At 38.2% G+C, this 19,144-nt stretch overlaps 1 protein-coding gene across 1 annotated transcript in view; it reads right to left on the bottom strand.

The window, feature by feature from the left end:
* The window catches only part of LOC123513846 (alpha-N-acetylgalactosaminidase-like), a gene marked incomplete in the record, with an annotated part of 184,057 nt that overhangs the window by 68,544 nt on the left and 96,369 nt on the right, over positions 1 to 19,144 (bottom strand). Inside the window, 1 exon segment of the mRNA XM_045271257.1 lies at positions 16,092 to 16,186. Coding sequence (XP_045127192.1) covers positions 16,092 to 16,186 — 95 coding nt within the window.

The raw sequence follows: 19,144 nt of genomic DNA, 5'->3' as shown, positions 1-19,144 counted from the left end.
CATTTTAGTTATAAAAATGTCATTTTTGTAATATTTCAAATTTTCCAAGGCATTCAGAAAGGAGTTAAATTTGAAAACAAAAGTTCCACTGTACTTTTTTCATAGTTTACTGAAACCTTCCTTCCTGAAACTCATTTATGTGAGTTTATTATTAATGTAGTTAGATTTATACCAGAGTAATTTAAATGAAATAGAAAACAGGTATATTCTTAGAGCTTAAGACTTGCAAACTTTTAAGTTCAGTTATTTCATGTAAGGCATTCATAATTAAAAATAAATATAACCAGATGCAAAATAAATGACACTACCTGAAACACCAAAGAAATAATTATATGAATTACATTTATTTTTTATCTATCTTTCACAATCTTCTTTAAACAATACAGAATACACTAGTACCTGTTTAATTTTAAAACCTATACAGAACAAAGAAGAAAATAGAACTAAGTATATGCTGATGTTTAAAGCATTGTTTTACATATGGATAATGAATGTAACCAAGGAATATACAGAGAAGAAGTTGTGGTGTAGGTTAAAGTTTGGAGGACAGCGACCGTGCTGCCATGTTAGAAGCGAGCACTTTCATAGAAAACGTTTTCAGGAGTAACTTATGATGAAGATTTCCCCCATGCTTCCTCCCCACCCCATATTTTTCCCTGCATTCTCTCGTGGTTATGAATTTATAAGGCAGATAAAACATGTATGTATGTATGTATGTGTGTGTGTGTGTGTGTGTGTGTGTGTGTGTGTGTGTGTGTGTGTGTGTGTGTGTGTGTGTGTGTGTGTGTGTGTGTATATATATATATATATATATATATATATATATATATATATATATATATATATATATATATATATATATATATATATATATATATATATATATACCGTATTTTACGGCTTGCAAAACGCTGCATCTTGGAAGACGCTCCCTAATTTTTTAAAGAAATTTCTAAGAAAAAAAAAGTCATTCTCATACAAGAACACATTCACCATATACCCGACCACTGAACACAAAAACATATGAAGCAAGGAGTCTGCAAGACACTCTTGTTTCAGCACTCTTTACAAATTTGCTGGAGCACTCACCACAAATTTACAACTGTGTAAATAAAGACACCATAGATAAATACTTACACACAGTGAAGCAGTCCATCTCTTCTTCTTGTTTTAGTGGTGAGCAACGGCACATATTGCATGTATTGTTTACATTATGTAATCAATTGTCCGATTTTGTTTCTATGGCGGTGACATACTAGTTGGTGGTTAGTTAAGAGTGTGAGCAAACCTTTTATACAATAAAGTCCTCAATTTCGGAGGTTTGTCATTCGGAAATTCCAAAGTTTTGGAAACTTGGGAAGCTGAATAACTTAGGTTATTAAAATAGCTGAATCCGCCAATTGCCAAAAACTGAATGCGTCAGTGCTGCAGTTCGTATTTATTTTATTTTGCAATCGTGCTTCATAGGTTTTATCAATGTGAATATAATTCACAAGTGGAGTTTTGACTCTTGCTTGAATGAGTAAGCCATTTGGATGTTCTATTAATAAAGGTATAAAGGCACCTGGCATGTGTGTGCGTTTGTGTGTGTTGCTATGAGACGAGGGAGCGGCCTGTTTTCTCCACACATTGAGTAGGCTCCAGGAAGGATTATGGTATTGGAAATACTTGTAACAGCTAAGTACTGAGTTTACATCATATAAAAGGCTGAATTAAATAGTACTTGCGCTAACATCATAATGTAGTGACTCAACATCCAAATGCAGGTTGCTATCGGGTCAAGTGTCCAAGCTCACTTGAAGCTGGGTGCTGCCTTACAATACAACATTTGTCTTGGAAGACGCACTAGTATTTTTCAGGGTATTTTTTAGGAAAAAAAGTGCGTCTTGTAAGCCGTAAAATACGGTATGCATTTTCTGCCCGCCTCCGCCTGGGCCACACCATACTCAGCACTCACTTCCACTGCCTATGTCTGTCTCCTGAACCCTTCTGCCCTTGGTGTAGGACTACCCCTGAGGCCATGGAACATTTCCTGCTTCAATGCCCACATTTCCACTCTCAACATACTGCACTACGCTCCTTGTCTCGCCATCACCATAACATCAACCTGCCCAACCTCCTGGTGGCTCAGGCGTCCATTCTCCTGGAACCTGTTCCTTGCCTTTTGTGCCTTCTTGAGGAAGACCAGCCAGCTACCATGCCTGTGATACCCACACAGGACTATCCGAGGGCTCATAAGGATCCATAGATCTTCGTGGCCTTAACTTTTGGATCCTTATGAGCCCTGGGGTAGTCATATGTGGGTATCAAAGGCACAGTAGCTGGCCGGACTTCCTAAAGAAGGCACAAGTAAGGCGAAGGACAGCAGGTTGCCGGGAGGAGTGGACACCTGAGGCCGCCAGGAGGGTGGGCAGGTTGAGTATTGTGATGGCCAGGGCGGAAAGCCATGAGCATACTGCGGAGTGGTGGGAGTGTAAGCGTGGCATTGGAGCTGGAAATGTTCCATGGCCCCAGGGGTAGTCCTACACTAAGGGCTGAAGGGGTCATGAGACAGACGTAAGCGGTGCAAGTGAGCACTGAGCGTGGTGTGGCCCAGGCGGAGGCGGGCGATGGCTGCTGTGGCTTGCGCTCCTTCCCATGACTGACTGACTGTTTGAATCTTGTAACGGCGCTCATCCTCCCCCGCTGATGGACCCCCCCCATCCCTCACCCCCTTACCTGCGACCTGCGCACCATCTCTTAGAAGCTAGACTCCCTAATCAATTCCTCCAGCCCGCTCATTGAACCCATATATCCTTATAGAATCCTTGAATGTAACTAATATAGATATAAGAAGCTAGGCATATCTTCTTCTATGCTTTATATCCATAATTTCAAGAAGCACTTTTTTTATTTTCTTAACTTAAGGAAAGCTCCAGGAGAAAACAATAATAAAAAAGAAAATATATATCTGAAATTGTAAGAGTGAAGGGAAGATCATGAATTGAATGAAGAGATAAACAACTTTGGTTCATGGAGTGAGCAGCATTCTCCCATATGCCAAAATACCACCTCTTACTAGAAAAAATATAAGCACCAGTCTTATTTACATCATGTTGATTTAGAGAGTGACATGTGTCGGAAAATAAGCTGTTGGCTAAGTAAATAGTTGATCATTACACTTTGCACAGCTGCAATGGCTGATCTTTCTCACTGTTACACCACAAATGGTTTGATATTGTGATTCTGAAATTAAATGTTGTAGCTCTTTACCACTCTTAATAAAAAATATTTGAATGCAAGTTACTCTTCAACAGCCAATCACTACTGTCTCAGTTGTATAAGTAATTGATTTTTATTTTAGCCAGATTTACAAACATATCTAATAAAATTATTGGTAATGAGAAGCTATTTTGCACAAAGGTTATCTGCTACCACTGTGTGCCCAAACCAATGAATAAATTGAGAGGAATTATCTCTTAAATTTGAAATCTTCATCTCTAAACTATTTTCTAATTAATTTTAAGGTGAAAGTTCAGTAAGTAATATAACTGCATCCCTCAATTTAATATTATTCTATAAGTATCTTATATAAAAACTACTATCTTATAAATATATAGAAGACATGTAGACTACTTACCTTCCTCCTCTTCAGATATCTGGCAATGACTATGTAATTCATGGGACAAAATTACACAGCATTTCTATTTACAAGATCTATCTGTTGATCTTATGCTTGTGCATAATCTTGTTTACAAGAGATTACCGGTTGCCATATTAGTCATATTCTTACACATGACAATTAAGAAGATATGATTAATTTCTATACAAGTTAATGAAGATTTACTATCACAATAAGACTTCGTGTTGTGAGGTCTTCAGATGGATATTGTATTCCATATTTAAGTTCCGTCTTTCAGTCAGCCCTTCTTACCTCCATTCGGGAGTAGATCTGGTAGAAGGGCCACGAACATGAGTACAGCATTGGTCGCCCAGTCTTGTTCAAAAAATAACCAAATTCGGGATAACCTGTACAACAAATACAGGTTGTGATGCATCACACCACCCCTACATCACCTCAAAATCAGCAGTGCTTCTGATTGTCCCATTAATTTTTTCAATGTTCAGTTGTTAGAAAAATTATAATGATGTGTAAAGAAAGGAAGGTAGGAAAAAAGTTTAGAAGTATAAATAAATGTCCAGTCAGTTTTGGGTCAACCAGTGACTTTGTCTCAGATAACTTAACACACTAAAGCCCAATAACACTTTTCACTGTCAGGATGGTCTGTCATTATCATGTCTTGTTCATGCAGAGTGCAAAATTACTCCTTGAAATGTATATCAGACTGCACCAGAAAATATTTTCTTTTTGTAATGGAAACTATGCTTCTTATGACTACACACACACACACACACACACACACACACACACACACACACACAGTACTCGCCTCCCAAGCCACTCCCCCCCATGGGACGCAGCACCCACCTCTCCATCCTGTGGACACCCACCCCCACCACCTCGGTTCCCAGGTCAACTGTCACCAGATCCCACAGGCCCATGCCTGACTCCGCCATGAGGGAATTTGGTCAGTGGCTAACACATCATCCGTGGACCGAGGTACTGGAGGTGGAAGACGTCCACACAAAATGGCGGAACTACTTCACCACCACAACGGAAGCGTTCCACCACTACTTTCCCACCAAGGACATCACAGTGGACCTATCTGATGCCCGTTGGATGACGCCCTGCATCAAACGACTCCTTTCAGCGTGACAGGGCTTTCCACTCTAGCCCTGACCAGTACAGGAGTTTAAGGAACAGAGTTATCAGGGAAATTAAAAAACCCAAGGCAAGCTACTACCCAGACAAAATTCACCATCTCAAGCTTACTAACAACAGACAGTGGTACGACAAGATTAAGTCTTTGTGTGGTTTACAAAAGCAAGCCTCTTCTTTCCCCTGTGTTTCACACCTTTCACCTAACAGCACGGCCGAAGAGATTAACGGTCACTTTGCTGCGATCTGTCAGACACTCCCTCCCCTTCACTCCTACTCTCCCAGCCTACCTCCCTGCCTCCTCCCTCCACCCTTGTCCAGGAGGTTAATGTTTACAGGAAGCTTCTTAAATTTAAACTAAACAGATCCACCACTCCCACTGACCTCCCCATCAAAATTTACAGAGAATTTGCCCCAGAACTTGCCACACCCCTTTGCTCTATCATCAATGCCTCCTTTCTCAACATTCCTGCCCGATGACTGGAAGACATCTTACGTCACCCCCCTCCCCAAAATTTCTAATCCACAGTCACTGAATGATCTAAGACCAGTCGCCATCACCCCTATACCCAGCCTTATCTGTGAAGATTTTGTGTTCGACTGGGCCTATAACAAAATTTGTAACTCTATTGACACACAACAATTTGGCAATATTAAATCCACCTCCACATCTCACTACCTTGTCAGCTTCCTGGAATTCGTCCACAGCCACCTGGACAAACGCAACACTTCTCTAGCTATTGCTTTGTGGACTTCAGAAAGGCCTTTGATCTTGTTGATCACACTGTTGTGATAAATAAAGCCATCACTCTGGGTCTCTCTCCCTACCTGATAGCGTGGCTGGCAGACTTCCTCACGGGAAGGCGTCAGGCCGTTCGTTATCAGGGCTCTGTCTCCTCTTTCCAACAGCTCACATGGGTCCCTCAGGGGACCAAGATGGGTCCACTGTGTTTCCTCATCCTTATCAACGATGCTCTCGCCCACACCCCCACCGCTGGAAGTATGTGGACGACTGCACCGTGCATGCACCACAACAACACCAACCCAGACTTCTCAGCACTGCAGTCCACTCTAAACCAACTACAGACGTGGACGGAGGACAACAAATGACCATCAACCACACCAAGACCGTGGTGATGCACATTTGTACCTCCACAGCAGCAGTCCCCCTCCCAGCTTTCTGTGGGCCCTCACTCCCTCCAGGTGGTCCGCAGCACCAAGCTTCTAGGTGTCTTGGTGGATGATCAGTTAACATGGAAGCAGCATGTTTCCAACATCATCAGGTCAGCCTCATATAAAATCTATTTACTGCGCCGACTCAGGTCCCTGGGAGCACCGGCAGATGAGCTGAGGGAGTGTACCTCACCTTTATACTCCCTAAGCTCATGTACGCCACCCCAGCGTGGTCCTCCTCCCTGAAACTCACACAACGACAACAGCTGGAGAGGGTTCAGAGGAGGCGTTCAGGATCATCCTTGGCCTGCCTACAGGTCCCACGAGGACGCCCGACCTGCCTGAGTCTGCCGAGGCTGGCCACAAGACACCAGGAAGCCTTGGAAAAATTTGGGGAAGGACTGCGTCATCCACGCCTCCGCCACCTGCTACCACCCGACGTGCCTCCCTGCTCGCGCCACCCGACACCATAATCGCTACGCCTTTGAGAGCACCGCGCACGGATCGGTACCGACTTAGCGCGGTGCCCACTATTGTGCGAGCTTTAAATAAATAAGTGAATTTCTAGGTTAAGTTTATCCATAGTTAGGTTAAGCATTTTTAGTTCATTGTGGTAATGTTCCCCCTGTACATTTTCAGTGTATTTTTTTTTACATTGCCTAACTAATAAACCGTTTATTATTATTATTATTATTATTATTATTATTATTATCATTCTAAAGGAAAAAACTTGACCACACAATTGTGTCTAGCTCTGGCTCAGTAAACTACAACTACATAAATATACAAATATGTTGAGAAGAGCCAGATAGTCTTCTGCTCTCACCACATGGTAACTCATTGACTTGTGGTTTATATATATGTGTGTGTATATATATATATATATATATATATATATATATATATATATATATATATATATATATATATATATATATATATATATATATATATATATATATATATATATATATATATATATATATATATATATATATATATATATATATATATATATATATATATATATATATATATATATATATATATATATATATATATATATATATATATATATATATATATATATATACATATATATATATATATATACACACACATACACACACACACACACACACACATATACACACACACACACACACACACACACACACACACACACACACACACACACACACACACACACACACACACACACACACACACACACACACACACACACACACACACACACACACACACACACACACACACACACACACACACACACACACACACACACACACACACACACACACACACACACACACACACACACACACACACACACACACACACACATATGTACACACACACACACATATGTACACACACACACACACACACACACATATAAATGTACACACACACACACACATATAACATAATATAATACATATATACATATATATATATATATATATATACATATATATATATATATATATATATATATATATATATATATATATATATATATATATATATATATATATATATATATATATATATATATATATATATATATATATATATATATATATATATATACATATATATATATATATACACATACATACACATATATATATATATGTATATAATAATATATATATATATATATGTATATGTATATATGTATATATATGTTATATATATATATATATATATATATATATATATATATATATATATATATATATATATATATATATATATATATATATATATATATATATATATATATATATATATATATATATATATATATATATATATATATATATATATATATATATATATATATATATATATATATATATATATATACATATATATGTACACTTCTTTAGCCTCCCATTTCTCATCCTCCAAAAAAACTTGGTCTTTTCCTCCTCTGTTCTTTCGTCATTCTTCTCTTTCACTTCAGTTACAAGCTCTTTCATTTCCATTCGCTCATCCTGTGACATATTTCTTCTTATGTAAATTGTTTTGGTTTCTTCAGAGTCCTTAAGTTTCCAAGCCCTCCTCAACAAGGCCTCAGCTGCCACCTGAGACTTTAATTTCAATTTTAATGGTCTATTCTTGCCTTCTTCAAAAGCTCTCAATCTCAAACTTTCTTCTACCTCAGCATATAGGTCCTCTTCCTCCACAGAGATCTTATTCAATAAAGACTTAATCCTGTCATTTTCCTTATCCTCCTGTCCTGCCAGTTTCTGTTAGTTTCCTCCTCAATCCTATTATGATCACACATTTTTCTTTTCAGCAATATCTCTCACCACATACTCATTTTCCTTTAGTGCCTTTACCATTTCCTCTGCATAATCCCTTTATTTTCCTCTTCCTGCTTTTTCACTATCTCCCTAAAGGACCTTTGTACCTCCTGATGTTCATGGTTCACTTCTTTCATCCTGGCATCAATTAGATTAAGGCATTCCTCCTTCCTCAAGTCCCCTTCGGATATTTTCATCTCCATTTCTAGGAGTTTAGCCTTCATCTCTTCACATTGTTTCCTTAGTTGTTGGTTTTCTTTCTCCATCTCTACTTTTTCCTTCAATAGCTCTTTATTCGCTATCGTTAACAAATAGATCTCTTTTTTGAACGAATCATTCTCGGCTATAACTCTATCCAGTTTTTCTTCTATGGACAAAATGTGTGTGTGTGTGTGTGTGTGTGTGTGTGTGTGTGTGTGTGTGTGTGTGTATTTACCTAGTTGTAGTTTTACAGGGCCTGGGCTTTATGCTCGTGTGGCCCGTCTCCATATCTACACTTATCCAATCTTACTTTAAAAGTATGCACACTCGTTGCAGACACTACTTCTTCATCTAAACTGTTCCACGTCTCAATACATCTTTGCGGAAACTATATTTTTAATATCTCTCAGACATCTTCCTTTCTCAGCTTTTTACTATGCGATCTTGTGCTTGGATGTCATATTCTTCTCTCAGGATCAGTTTCTCATTATCCACTTGGTCCATTCCGTTGATCAATTTATAAACTTGTATCAGGTCTCCTCTCTCCTTCTTTGTTCCAGGTTGGTAGATCCATAGCCTTTAGTCTCTCCTCATATGTCATCCCTTCAAATTCTGGAACCATTCTTGTAGCCATTTTTGTAGCCTCTCCAATTTCCTTATGTGTTTCTTTTATGAGGGGTCCACACTACTCCTGCATATTCCAATCTGGGTCTTATTATAGTACTTATCAATTTCTTCAGCATTTTTTTTTGTCCATGTAGTGAAATGCTACTCCAATATTCCTTAGCAAATTATATGTTTCTCTAAAAATTCTATCAATATGGCTTACTGGTTGATTGTTTTCTTCCATCGTCACTCCTAAGTCCTTTTCCTTTTTTACTTTCTCTAGTTCTCCATCTCCCATCTTATAGATTCCCACAGGTCGTCTTTCACTCTTTCCCATTTCCATGACATGGCTTTTGTTCACATTGAATTCCATTTCCACTTCTTACTCCATTCCCAGATCTTATTTAGGTCTTCTTGCAGTATTTCACAATCCTCCTTTTGCTTTATAACTCTGCACAGTTTCGTATCATCTGCAAACAGATTTATGTAGCTGTTCACTCCTTCTGGCATGTCGTTAATATAAATGAGGAAAAGTATTGGTGCCAATACTGACCCTGTGGCACTCCGCTTTCTACTGCTCTCCACTTGGACTTCATATCTTTAACTACCGTCCTTATTTCTCTCCCCCTCAAATAATTTTCTATCCATCTCAATGTGCTTCCTTTTAAGCCACCCTTCTCCTCTAACTTCCACAGTAATCTTGCATGTGGCACTTTGTCAAACGCCTTTTTTAAATCCAAATAAATACAGTCAACCCATCCTCTCTCTCTTGTACTCTATCAACTATTCTAGAATAGAAACTCAATAAATTAGTTACACAAGACCGTCCTTTTCTAAAACCAAATTGGCTATTTGATATTAATTTGTTGTCTTCAAGGAACTCGATCCATTGTTTCTTTATTATTCTTTCACACATCTTGCATATTACACTAGTTAGTGATACCGGTCTGTAATTTAAAGGTTCTTCCTTCCTTCCGCTCTTATATATGGGAACCACCTCAGCTCTTTTCCATTCTACTGGTACTGTTCCATTTTCTATTGAGCATTTTATGATGTTGTATATAGGACTTGCTAGTTCTTCCCTACATTCTTTCAGTATTCTGCCTGAGACTTCATCCGGTCCCATTGCCTTCTCTTCATCCAGTTCCTTCATTAACTCTTTTATTTCAAGCTTGGTTACTTTAATCTCTTTCATATAGATTGTCTCTCTATTACCCTGTGGCCTCTCAAATTTGGATTCTTAGTAAAGACCTCCTGGAATTTTTATTTAATAGTTCTGCCATACTTTTGGGTCTTCCACCATCCGTTCTCTCCTTTTAACCTTTCTATTGTTTCTTTTTGCCTAATTTTTCCATTTATGAATCTATAGAACAATTTTGGTTGCTCCTTACATTTTTCGACAATGTCTTTTCAAGTTCTTTTCCTCTTCCTTCCTCACCTTAACATATTCATTTCTCGCTGCCTTGAAGTTTTCCTTATTTGCTGGATTCTATTTCTCCTCCACCTTTTCCATGCTCCATCTCTTTTCTCCTTTGCCCTAGCACACCTTGCATTAAACCAATCTTTCTTTCCTTCTTCTTTTGGTCTATATTTTGGGACATATTCCTGACTCCTGTTTTGTATATTTCCAAAAATAAGTTATATTTGTCTTGCATTGTCTCTGAGTTTTCCATCTCCTCCCAGTCTACGTTTTAAAATAGTTCTTGAGATTCTCAATATCAGCCTTTCTGTAATTTAATCGGTCTCCTTTGTATGAATCGTCTCTATCTTCCTTTCCTCTTCTATATCTATTTCTAATATTGCATGGTCACTCTTTCCCAATGGGCACTTATATCTTATATCATCATTCATTTGTATACCCCTTGTAAAAACTAGGTCCAATCTCGCGGCTCGTCGTTTCCTCTGAATCTTGTGCATTCCTTTACTCTCTGGTCCATCATATTGTCTATCATTAGGTTCAAGAATCTTTCTCCCAGGCTTCTTCCCCATACCACTTTCATAATTTTCCCAGTCCACTTCTTTACAGTTGAAATCTCCTACTAATATCACTTTTCTCCTTTCTTTAACGATTCTCATTAGACTCCTTATTGTGTCATCTATCATGTCTTTATATTCTTGATTGGTCCATGAATTTGTTTTGGTGGCACATATGTTACAATGATTGTTAACTCTTTTTATTAATATGCATCTTAATATACAATACTTCTGCTTTTCCTTCCCACATTCCACTTGGTTTATCACTATCTCCTTCCTTAACATTATCATGACTCCTCCTCCTCCTTTACCCACTCTGTCTCTTCTCCATACATTATACCTATTATCCAAGTCTATTTTGATTGCCTCATTTAGTTTTGTTTCAGCCAGGCATACAATATCTGGATTTTCTTTCTTTATGTAATCTCTTAATTCTAATTTACTTGATAAAACCCGTCTATGTTCGTATACATCATTTTAGTCTTTTGCCTTTATCATTTTTAGTTAAACTTGTTCCACTTTTTTCTCTTCCTTCTCGTTTATATACCATTTCCTTATCCTGTCTCCTAGAATTCTCCAAAAAAATGCCTTCTTCTCCTCTTCTGACCTTTCATTATTCTTTTCCCTTACTGCTGCTGCCAGTTCATTGTATCTCTTCCTTTCTTCCTCATTTCTATTTTTCTTTATATAGATATCCTTGCAGCCTTCTGTTTCTCTAAGTTTTGTTGTTCTATATAATATTTCTTCTGTTGCTGCTTGTGATTTTAGTAGTATTTTAATTGGTCTCGTTTTTCCTTCTTGATATGGTCCCATTCTGTTTATTTCTTCTACTTCCTCTTCCAAGTTCTGCCTATCTTCGTCATTTAGATTCTTCAGTAGGTCTTTGACTGATTTCATTTCTTCTTTTTCTCTTTTTGGTCTATATTTTATATTTTTTTCTTTTATTCCAAATACGACTACACTCTTCTTTTTTCTGCAATTTCTCTAACTAGATTTTCTTTTGTCTTGAGGACTCCTATCATTTTGTTTGTCATATTTTCTTCTTTTTCTTTAAGTTGTTCTTGAATCACCTCCTGAAAATCAGCCTTATCTTTCTTATCTTGGACTCTCCATGCTTGTACTTCTTTTTTAATCACGTTCTGTACTCTTTCCTCTTCCTTGTTTACTAGATCTTTCAGCTTCTCTTTTCTTTCTCGGCTTTACCGAGTCCTTCTTCCATCTGCTTTTGTAGTTAGCTACTTCCTTTTTAGTTCTTCGTTTTCTCTTAGCCTAGCTTCGTTTTCTTCCACTTTTTTTATCCTTTCTCTCAGTTTTATAAACTCTTTTTCCTGTTCTTCATTCTCTTTCATTTCCATCTTCTCCTTTATCAATTTATCTAGTTTATATTCAATATTTAACACTCTCTTAGTAGTGAAGTAGTCGTCGTATCGCCCTTGAATACGCTCACCCTCACCAACATAGTCATCATCAGCTTTCATTCCTTCTCTAATCTCATGTCTGCATTTTGATGGAATCTCTTTTCACTCATCATTCCTTAATAATTGATTTCATGAAAAAAATGAGTCCACACTACCTGCCCAGGCCACTGTAAATACTGTACAACAGGTATGTAGTGAAGATCAGCTGATTGTATTAATATGCATCTTAATATACAATACTTCTGCTTTTCCTTCCCACATTCCATTTTGTTTATCACTATCTCCTTCCTTAACATTATCATGACTCCTCCTCCTCCTTTACCCACTCTGTCTCTTCTCCATACATTATACCTATTATCCAAGTCTATTTTGATTGCCTCATTTAGTTTTGTTTCAGCCAGGCATACAATATCTGGATTTTCTTTCTTTATGTAATCTCTTAATTCTAATTTACTTGATAAAACCCGTCTATGTTCGTATACATCATTTTTAGTCTTTTGCCTTTATCATTTTTAGTTAAACTTGTTCCACTTTTTCTCTTCCTTCTCATTTATATACCATTTCCTTATCCTGTCTCCTAGAATTCTCCAAAAATGCCTTCTTCTCCTCTTCTGACCTTTCATTATTCTTTTCCTTACTGCTGCTGCCAGTTCATTGTATCTCTTCCTTTCTTCCTCATTTCTATTTTTCTTTATATAGATATCCTTGCAGCCTTCTGTTTCTCTAAGTTTTGTTGTTCTATATAATATTTCTTCTGTTGCTGCTTGTGATTTTAGTAGTATTTTAATTGGTCTCGTTTTTCCTTCTTGATATGGTCCCATTCTGTTTATTTCTTCTACTTCCTCTTCCAAGTTCTGCCTATCTTTCGTTTAGATTCTTCAGTAGGTCTTTGACTGATTTCATTTCTTCTTTTCTCTTTTGGTCTATATTTTATATTTTTTCTTTTATTCCAAATCGACTACACTCTTTTTTTTTCTGCAATTTCTCTAACTAGATTTTCTTTTGTCTTGAGGACTCCTATCATTTTGTTTGTCATATTTTCTTCTTTTTCTTTAAGTTGTTCTTGAATCACCTCCTGAAAATCAGCCTTATCTTTCTTATCTTGGACTCTCCATGCTTGTACTTCTTTTTTAATCACGTTCTGTACTCTTTCCTCTTCCTTGTTTACTACTAGATCTTTCAGCTTTCTCTTTTTCTTTTTCGGCTTTACCAAGTCCTTCTTCCATCTGCTTTTGTAGTTAGCTACTTCCTTTTTTAGTTCTTCGTTTTCCGCTCTTAGCCTAGCTTCGTCTTCTTCCACTTTTTTTATCCTTTCTCTCAGTTTTATAAACTCTTTTTCTTGTTTTTCATTCACTTTCATTTCCATATTCTCCTTTATCAATTTATCTAGTTTATATTCAATATTTAACACTCTCTTTAGTAGTGAAGTAGTCATCGTATCGAAGCCTTTGAATACACGCTCACCCTCACCAGCATAGTCATCATCAGCTTTCATTCCTTCTCTAATCTCATGTCTGCATTTTGATGGAATCTCTTTTTCACTCATCATTCCTTAATAATTGATTGCATGAAAAAAAATGAGTCCACACTACCTGCCCAGGCCACTGTAAAAACTGTACAACCACTATGTAGTGAAGATCAGCTGATTGTCGGAACGGCGTCAGTACGTCCTTCCTCAACCGCGTCTCTCGTGTGTGTGTAATTCACTGTTTGATCTGCTGCAGTCTCTGACGAGACAGCCAGACGTTACCCTACGGAACGAGCTCAGAGCTCATTGTTTCCGATCTTTGGATAGGCCTGAGACCAGGCACACACCACACACCGGGACAACAAGGTCACAACTCCTCGATTTACATCCCGTACCTACTCACTGCTAGGTGAACAGGGGCTACACGTGAAAGGAGACACACTCAAATATCTCAACCCGGCCGGGGAATCGAACCCCGGTCCTCTGGCTTGTGAAGCCAGTGTGTGTGTGTTTGTGTGTGCACACTTGAATCTTCCTAGTTTTCCACAATCTGGCTTAGACTCAACAGTCACTTTCTAACTAAATTTATCTGTGCTGTCTATCTCTCCCCTAACTCCTCTGACTATTGTAAATTCTTTGACTTTGGAACACATTTTGTCCCCCTACCCTTTTGGGGAGATCTCCATCCTTGGAGATTTCAATGTTCACCACCAGCTTTGGCTTTCCTCTCCCTTCACTGACCTTCCTTGTGAACTAGTCTTCAACTTTGCTATCCTCCATGACCTACAGCACCCTACTCATATTCCTGACTGTCTTGGAAACATGCCTAGCATTCTTGATCTCTTCCTGAGCTCTAATCCTTAAGCTTGTGCTATTACCCTATCTTCTCTGTTGGGCTCCTCCAATCATAATCTCATTTCTGTATCTTGTCCTAATACTCCAAACCTTTCTCAGGATCCCCCAAAATGGAGGTGCCTCTGGCATTTTACCTCTGCCAGATGGGGGCATCCAAGGAGGTATTATGCTGATTTTCCCTGGAATGATTACTGTTTCCATGTCAGAGACCCATCTCTCTGTGTGCTGAACGCATAACAGAGATGATAGTGTCTGGCATGGAGGCGTACATTCCTCATTCTTTTTCTCAACCTAAACCTTCTAAACCTTGGTTTAACACAGCCTGTACTCATGCTATACGTGATAGAGAGGTTGCCTACAAAAGGTACTTGAGCCTTCCATCTCCTGAATCTCATGCACTTTATATTTCTGCTCGGAATCATGCCAAATCTGTTCTTCAACTTGCCAAACACTCCTTCATAAAATAGAAAATGTCAAAATCTTTCAAACTCTAACTCCCCTCATGACTTCTGGCATCTGGCCAAAAACTTTTCCAATAGCTTTACTTCATCTTTCCCTCCTTTATTTCATCTTGATGGCACCACTGCCACCTCATCTGTTTCCAAAGCTGAATCTTCTCTCAAACCTTATATATATATATATATATATATATATATATATATATATATATATATATATATATATATATATATATATATATATATATATATATATATTTTTTTTTTTTTTTTGTAAAGAAGAAAAGTCTTCCTGTTATTCAATATTCTTACTGCTTGATTGGTATCTTTACTGATCTGCTTATTACATTTAGGATTAGGAAATAGAAAATGTAGTTGCTTTGAGTCTCCACTTTCATTTATCACATTACTCCATCTCTAGTATAACATAATAACTTAACCCCATTCTACTGTTTAATGATGTTTAAAATGCACTATCTCTTGATTCATTATGTTTTAAATCTGCTCTCATTTAGGGCTTACCAGAAATAAGGCGGTACACTGTGAGGATTTTTTTTTTTTTTTTCCTTTTATGCGAGGGGAAATTTGGCTAAGAGCAACAAAAATTATTGAAGAAAAAGGTAATCTAGATACCAGTCCTCAAGCAGATACTATCATCCTTGGTACTACCTTCTCCAAATTATCTGAGGCCTTACATATAGGATTCTTATTACAGAACCACAGGAATGCATTGTCCTTGGCAAATTTCTCTTAATAAAACATTTACTTGATTTTCTGTACTGTCTTCTTTTAGCTTACTTTGCATATCTTTCTTTTAAAATTTGCTGACTTAATTTTTCTTACCTTCATATGTGCCCTCAGTTGGTACCAAGGCCATTCACAAGAGTACACCATTGGAATGCCAGTCTTGTTCAGATAATAGCCAAATTCTGGGTATCCTGTATAATAAATTTATAGTAACTAACACTAATTTTGAGAACACTAAGTTTGAGCTTTGGAGAGCATCTTTAAAGCTAGAAATGCAAATGATAGAATGAAAGAGTAGGCTGGATAATTTTTGAAAGTGAAGAGGCATTATCTGAAGGATTCCTTTTATCAAATAGAATAATATGGTGAGGTTAATGAAAACTATATGACAGTAGCATATATTGTGGCATGATAAAGAGCACAATGGAAAATGTAATGGATACAGAGAAGAGTATAGCAGTAAAGTATAAACTATGGTGACCATTCTAACCCCTCAAACTACTGTCCTATAGCTTTAATCTCTTGCTTGTCTAAAGTTTTTGAATCTATCCTGAATAGGAAGATTCTCAAACATCTGTCACTTCACAGTCTTCTCTCTGATCGCCAGTATGGCTTTCGTTAAGGTCGCTCTATTGGTGATCTTTTGGCTTTCCTTACTGAGTCTTGGTCATCCTCTTTTAGAAATTTTGGTGAAACTTTTGCTGTAGTGTAAGACATATCAAAAGCTTTTGATAGATTCTGGCATAAAGCTTTGATTTCAAAACTGCCCTCTTACGGCTTCTATCCTTCTCTCTGCAACTTTATCTCAAGTTTCCTTTCCGACCGTTCTATTGCTTCTGTGGTAGACGGCCACTGTTCTTCTAAATCTATTAATAGTGGTGTTCCTCAGGGTTCTGTCCTGCCACCCACTCTCTTTCTATTATTCATTAATGACCTTAACCAAACTTCTTGCCCTATCCACTCCTACACTGATGATACCACCCTACATCTTTCCACGTCCTTTCAGAGACAAATAATCCTTCAGGAAGTCAACAGATCACGCAGGGATGCCACAGAACACCTGACTTCCGATATTTCTAAGATTTCTGATTAAGGCAGAGAAAGTCTAGTCGATTTCAATGCCTCAAAAACTCAATTCCTCCATCTATCAACTCGACACAACCTTCCAGACAACTATCCCTCTTCTTTAATGACACTCAACTGTCTCCCTCTTCCACAATGAATATCCTTGGTCTGTCCTTTGCTCATAATCTTAACTGGAAACTTCACATCTCATCTCTTGCTAAAACAGTTTCTATGAAGTTAGGAGTTGTGAGGTGTCTCCACCAGTATTTCTCGCCCCTCCAACTGCTTACTCTGTATAATGGCCTTATCTGTCCATGTATGCATGTTTGGGGTGTTCCAGTCACACAGTTTTGCTAGATAGGGTGGAATCAAAAGCTTTTTGTCTCATCAACTCCCCTCCTCTGACTAAATGTCTTCAGCCTCTTTCTCACCACCGAAATGTTGTATCTCTTTCTATCTTTTATCGCTATTTTCATGCTAACTGTTCTAGTGATCTTGCTAACTGCATGCCTCCCCTCCTCCTGCAGCCTCGCTGCACAAGGCTATCTTCTTCTTTTCAATCCTATTCTGTCCAACTCTCTAACCCAAGAGTTAACCAGTACTCTCAATCATTCATCCCTTACACTGGTAAACTCTGGAACTCCCTCCCTGTATTTCCGAATTCCTACGACTTGTCTTCTTTTAAGAGGGAGGTACAGTAAGGTCTCAGTTTACGTCAGAGTTACATACCTGAAACATGACGTAAGTTGATTTTGTACGTAACTCGAGTTTCCGTACATTTCAAAGCATATTATCGAGTTTTCAACCAATCATTGTTTATGTTCATTCAGGTAAGTTAAAGGTTATATTGTTATATTATTTACAACTATGTAGAATATGAAACACATGCTTGTTTTTGTTGTTGATTCAGGCCGTGAACGCGAAGGACTGCAGGTTGCCGAGAGGGGTTGACGCCTGAGGCCGCTAGGAGGGTGGGCAGGTCAAATGTTGTGATGCCCAGGGCGGACAGCTGGGAGCGTAGTGTAGTGCAGTGGGAGTAGAAGCGTGGGCAGCGGACCAGGAAATGCAATAGGAAAGGGCAAGTGGTCTGCGCAAGTGAGCTGTGAGTGTCATGTGGCCTAGGCGAAGGCTCTGGAGTTGTTATTGTTGTGATGGGTGCGCGAGCCCTCAAGGTTGTCAACCTCCTTGTTGTCATGGTAACGGACTTACCATTTTCTTCTTCATTCCCTCACACACAGCTGCTGCCTCCCTTCTCATGTCTTTTAATTATGTCCTCTTTTTCTTGTAGCGTAATGGTTTTCCTTTTCTTAGCATCACTGCTGTCACTAAGGAGTTTTCTCTTTGGTGCCATTGAGCAAGATACTAAGAACCTGAGTCAGTACACGCAGAAGTAGGATAACACTTGCCAGGGGCGACGGTGTGGTGGAACTGAGGCAGGGTGTTATTGTATTCAATAGTGACGCCTGGCGGCCAACAATAACAATAAATCCCGCGCTTTACGATTTATAAATTTTCAATTTTTTTTAATCTTAAATTGCCTTATAGTGGACTGACGTAACTACGAGTTTGACGTAACTCGAGACCGACGTAACCCGGGCTTTACTGTATTGAGGCATTTGCTCCCCAATTTTGGCTGATGCTTTTCTATTTTTTAGAGAGCCAGCAATCAAGTGGGCTCTTTTTTAATCTTTTCTTTTTTTTGCCCTTGGCCGATCCTCTTCCCTATGTAAAATGGAAAAAAATAACAGTCACCACTTGCTTAAGTTGTTTTTTTTATGCAGGAAGAGATGCTGGCCAAGGAAAAAAAAAAAAAAGCCCTCTTGGGATGCCAGCTCCCTTAAAGATGAAAATAGAATTAGCCAAGTGTCTGGGAAAAATGTCTTGAAACGTTCCTCTTAAACGAAGTTAAGTCTTAGGAAGATAGAAATACAGATGCAGGCAGGGACTTCCAGAGTTTAATAGTGAAAGATATGAATGACTGAGAGTACTGATTAACTCTTGCATTAGAGTTGGACAAAATATGGGTGAAAGGAAGAAGAAAGCCTTGTGGAGTGAGGCCGCAGGAGGAGAGATGGCATGCAGTT

This window comes from Portunus trituberculatus, chromosome 37, assembly GCF_017591435.1.
Source record: "Portunus trituberculatus isolate SZX2019 chromosome 37, ASM1759143v1, whole genome shotgun sequence".
NCBI classification, from domain to species: Eukaryota; Metazoa; Arthropoda; class Malacostraca; order Decapoda; family Portunidae; genus Portunus; species Portunus trituberculatus.
The sequence above is the reverse complement of the archived record's forward strand: the minus strand, read 5'-3'. Positions and strand labels throughout refer to the sequence as shown.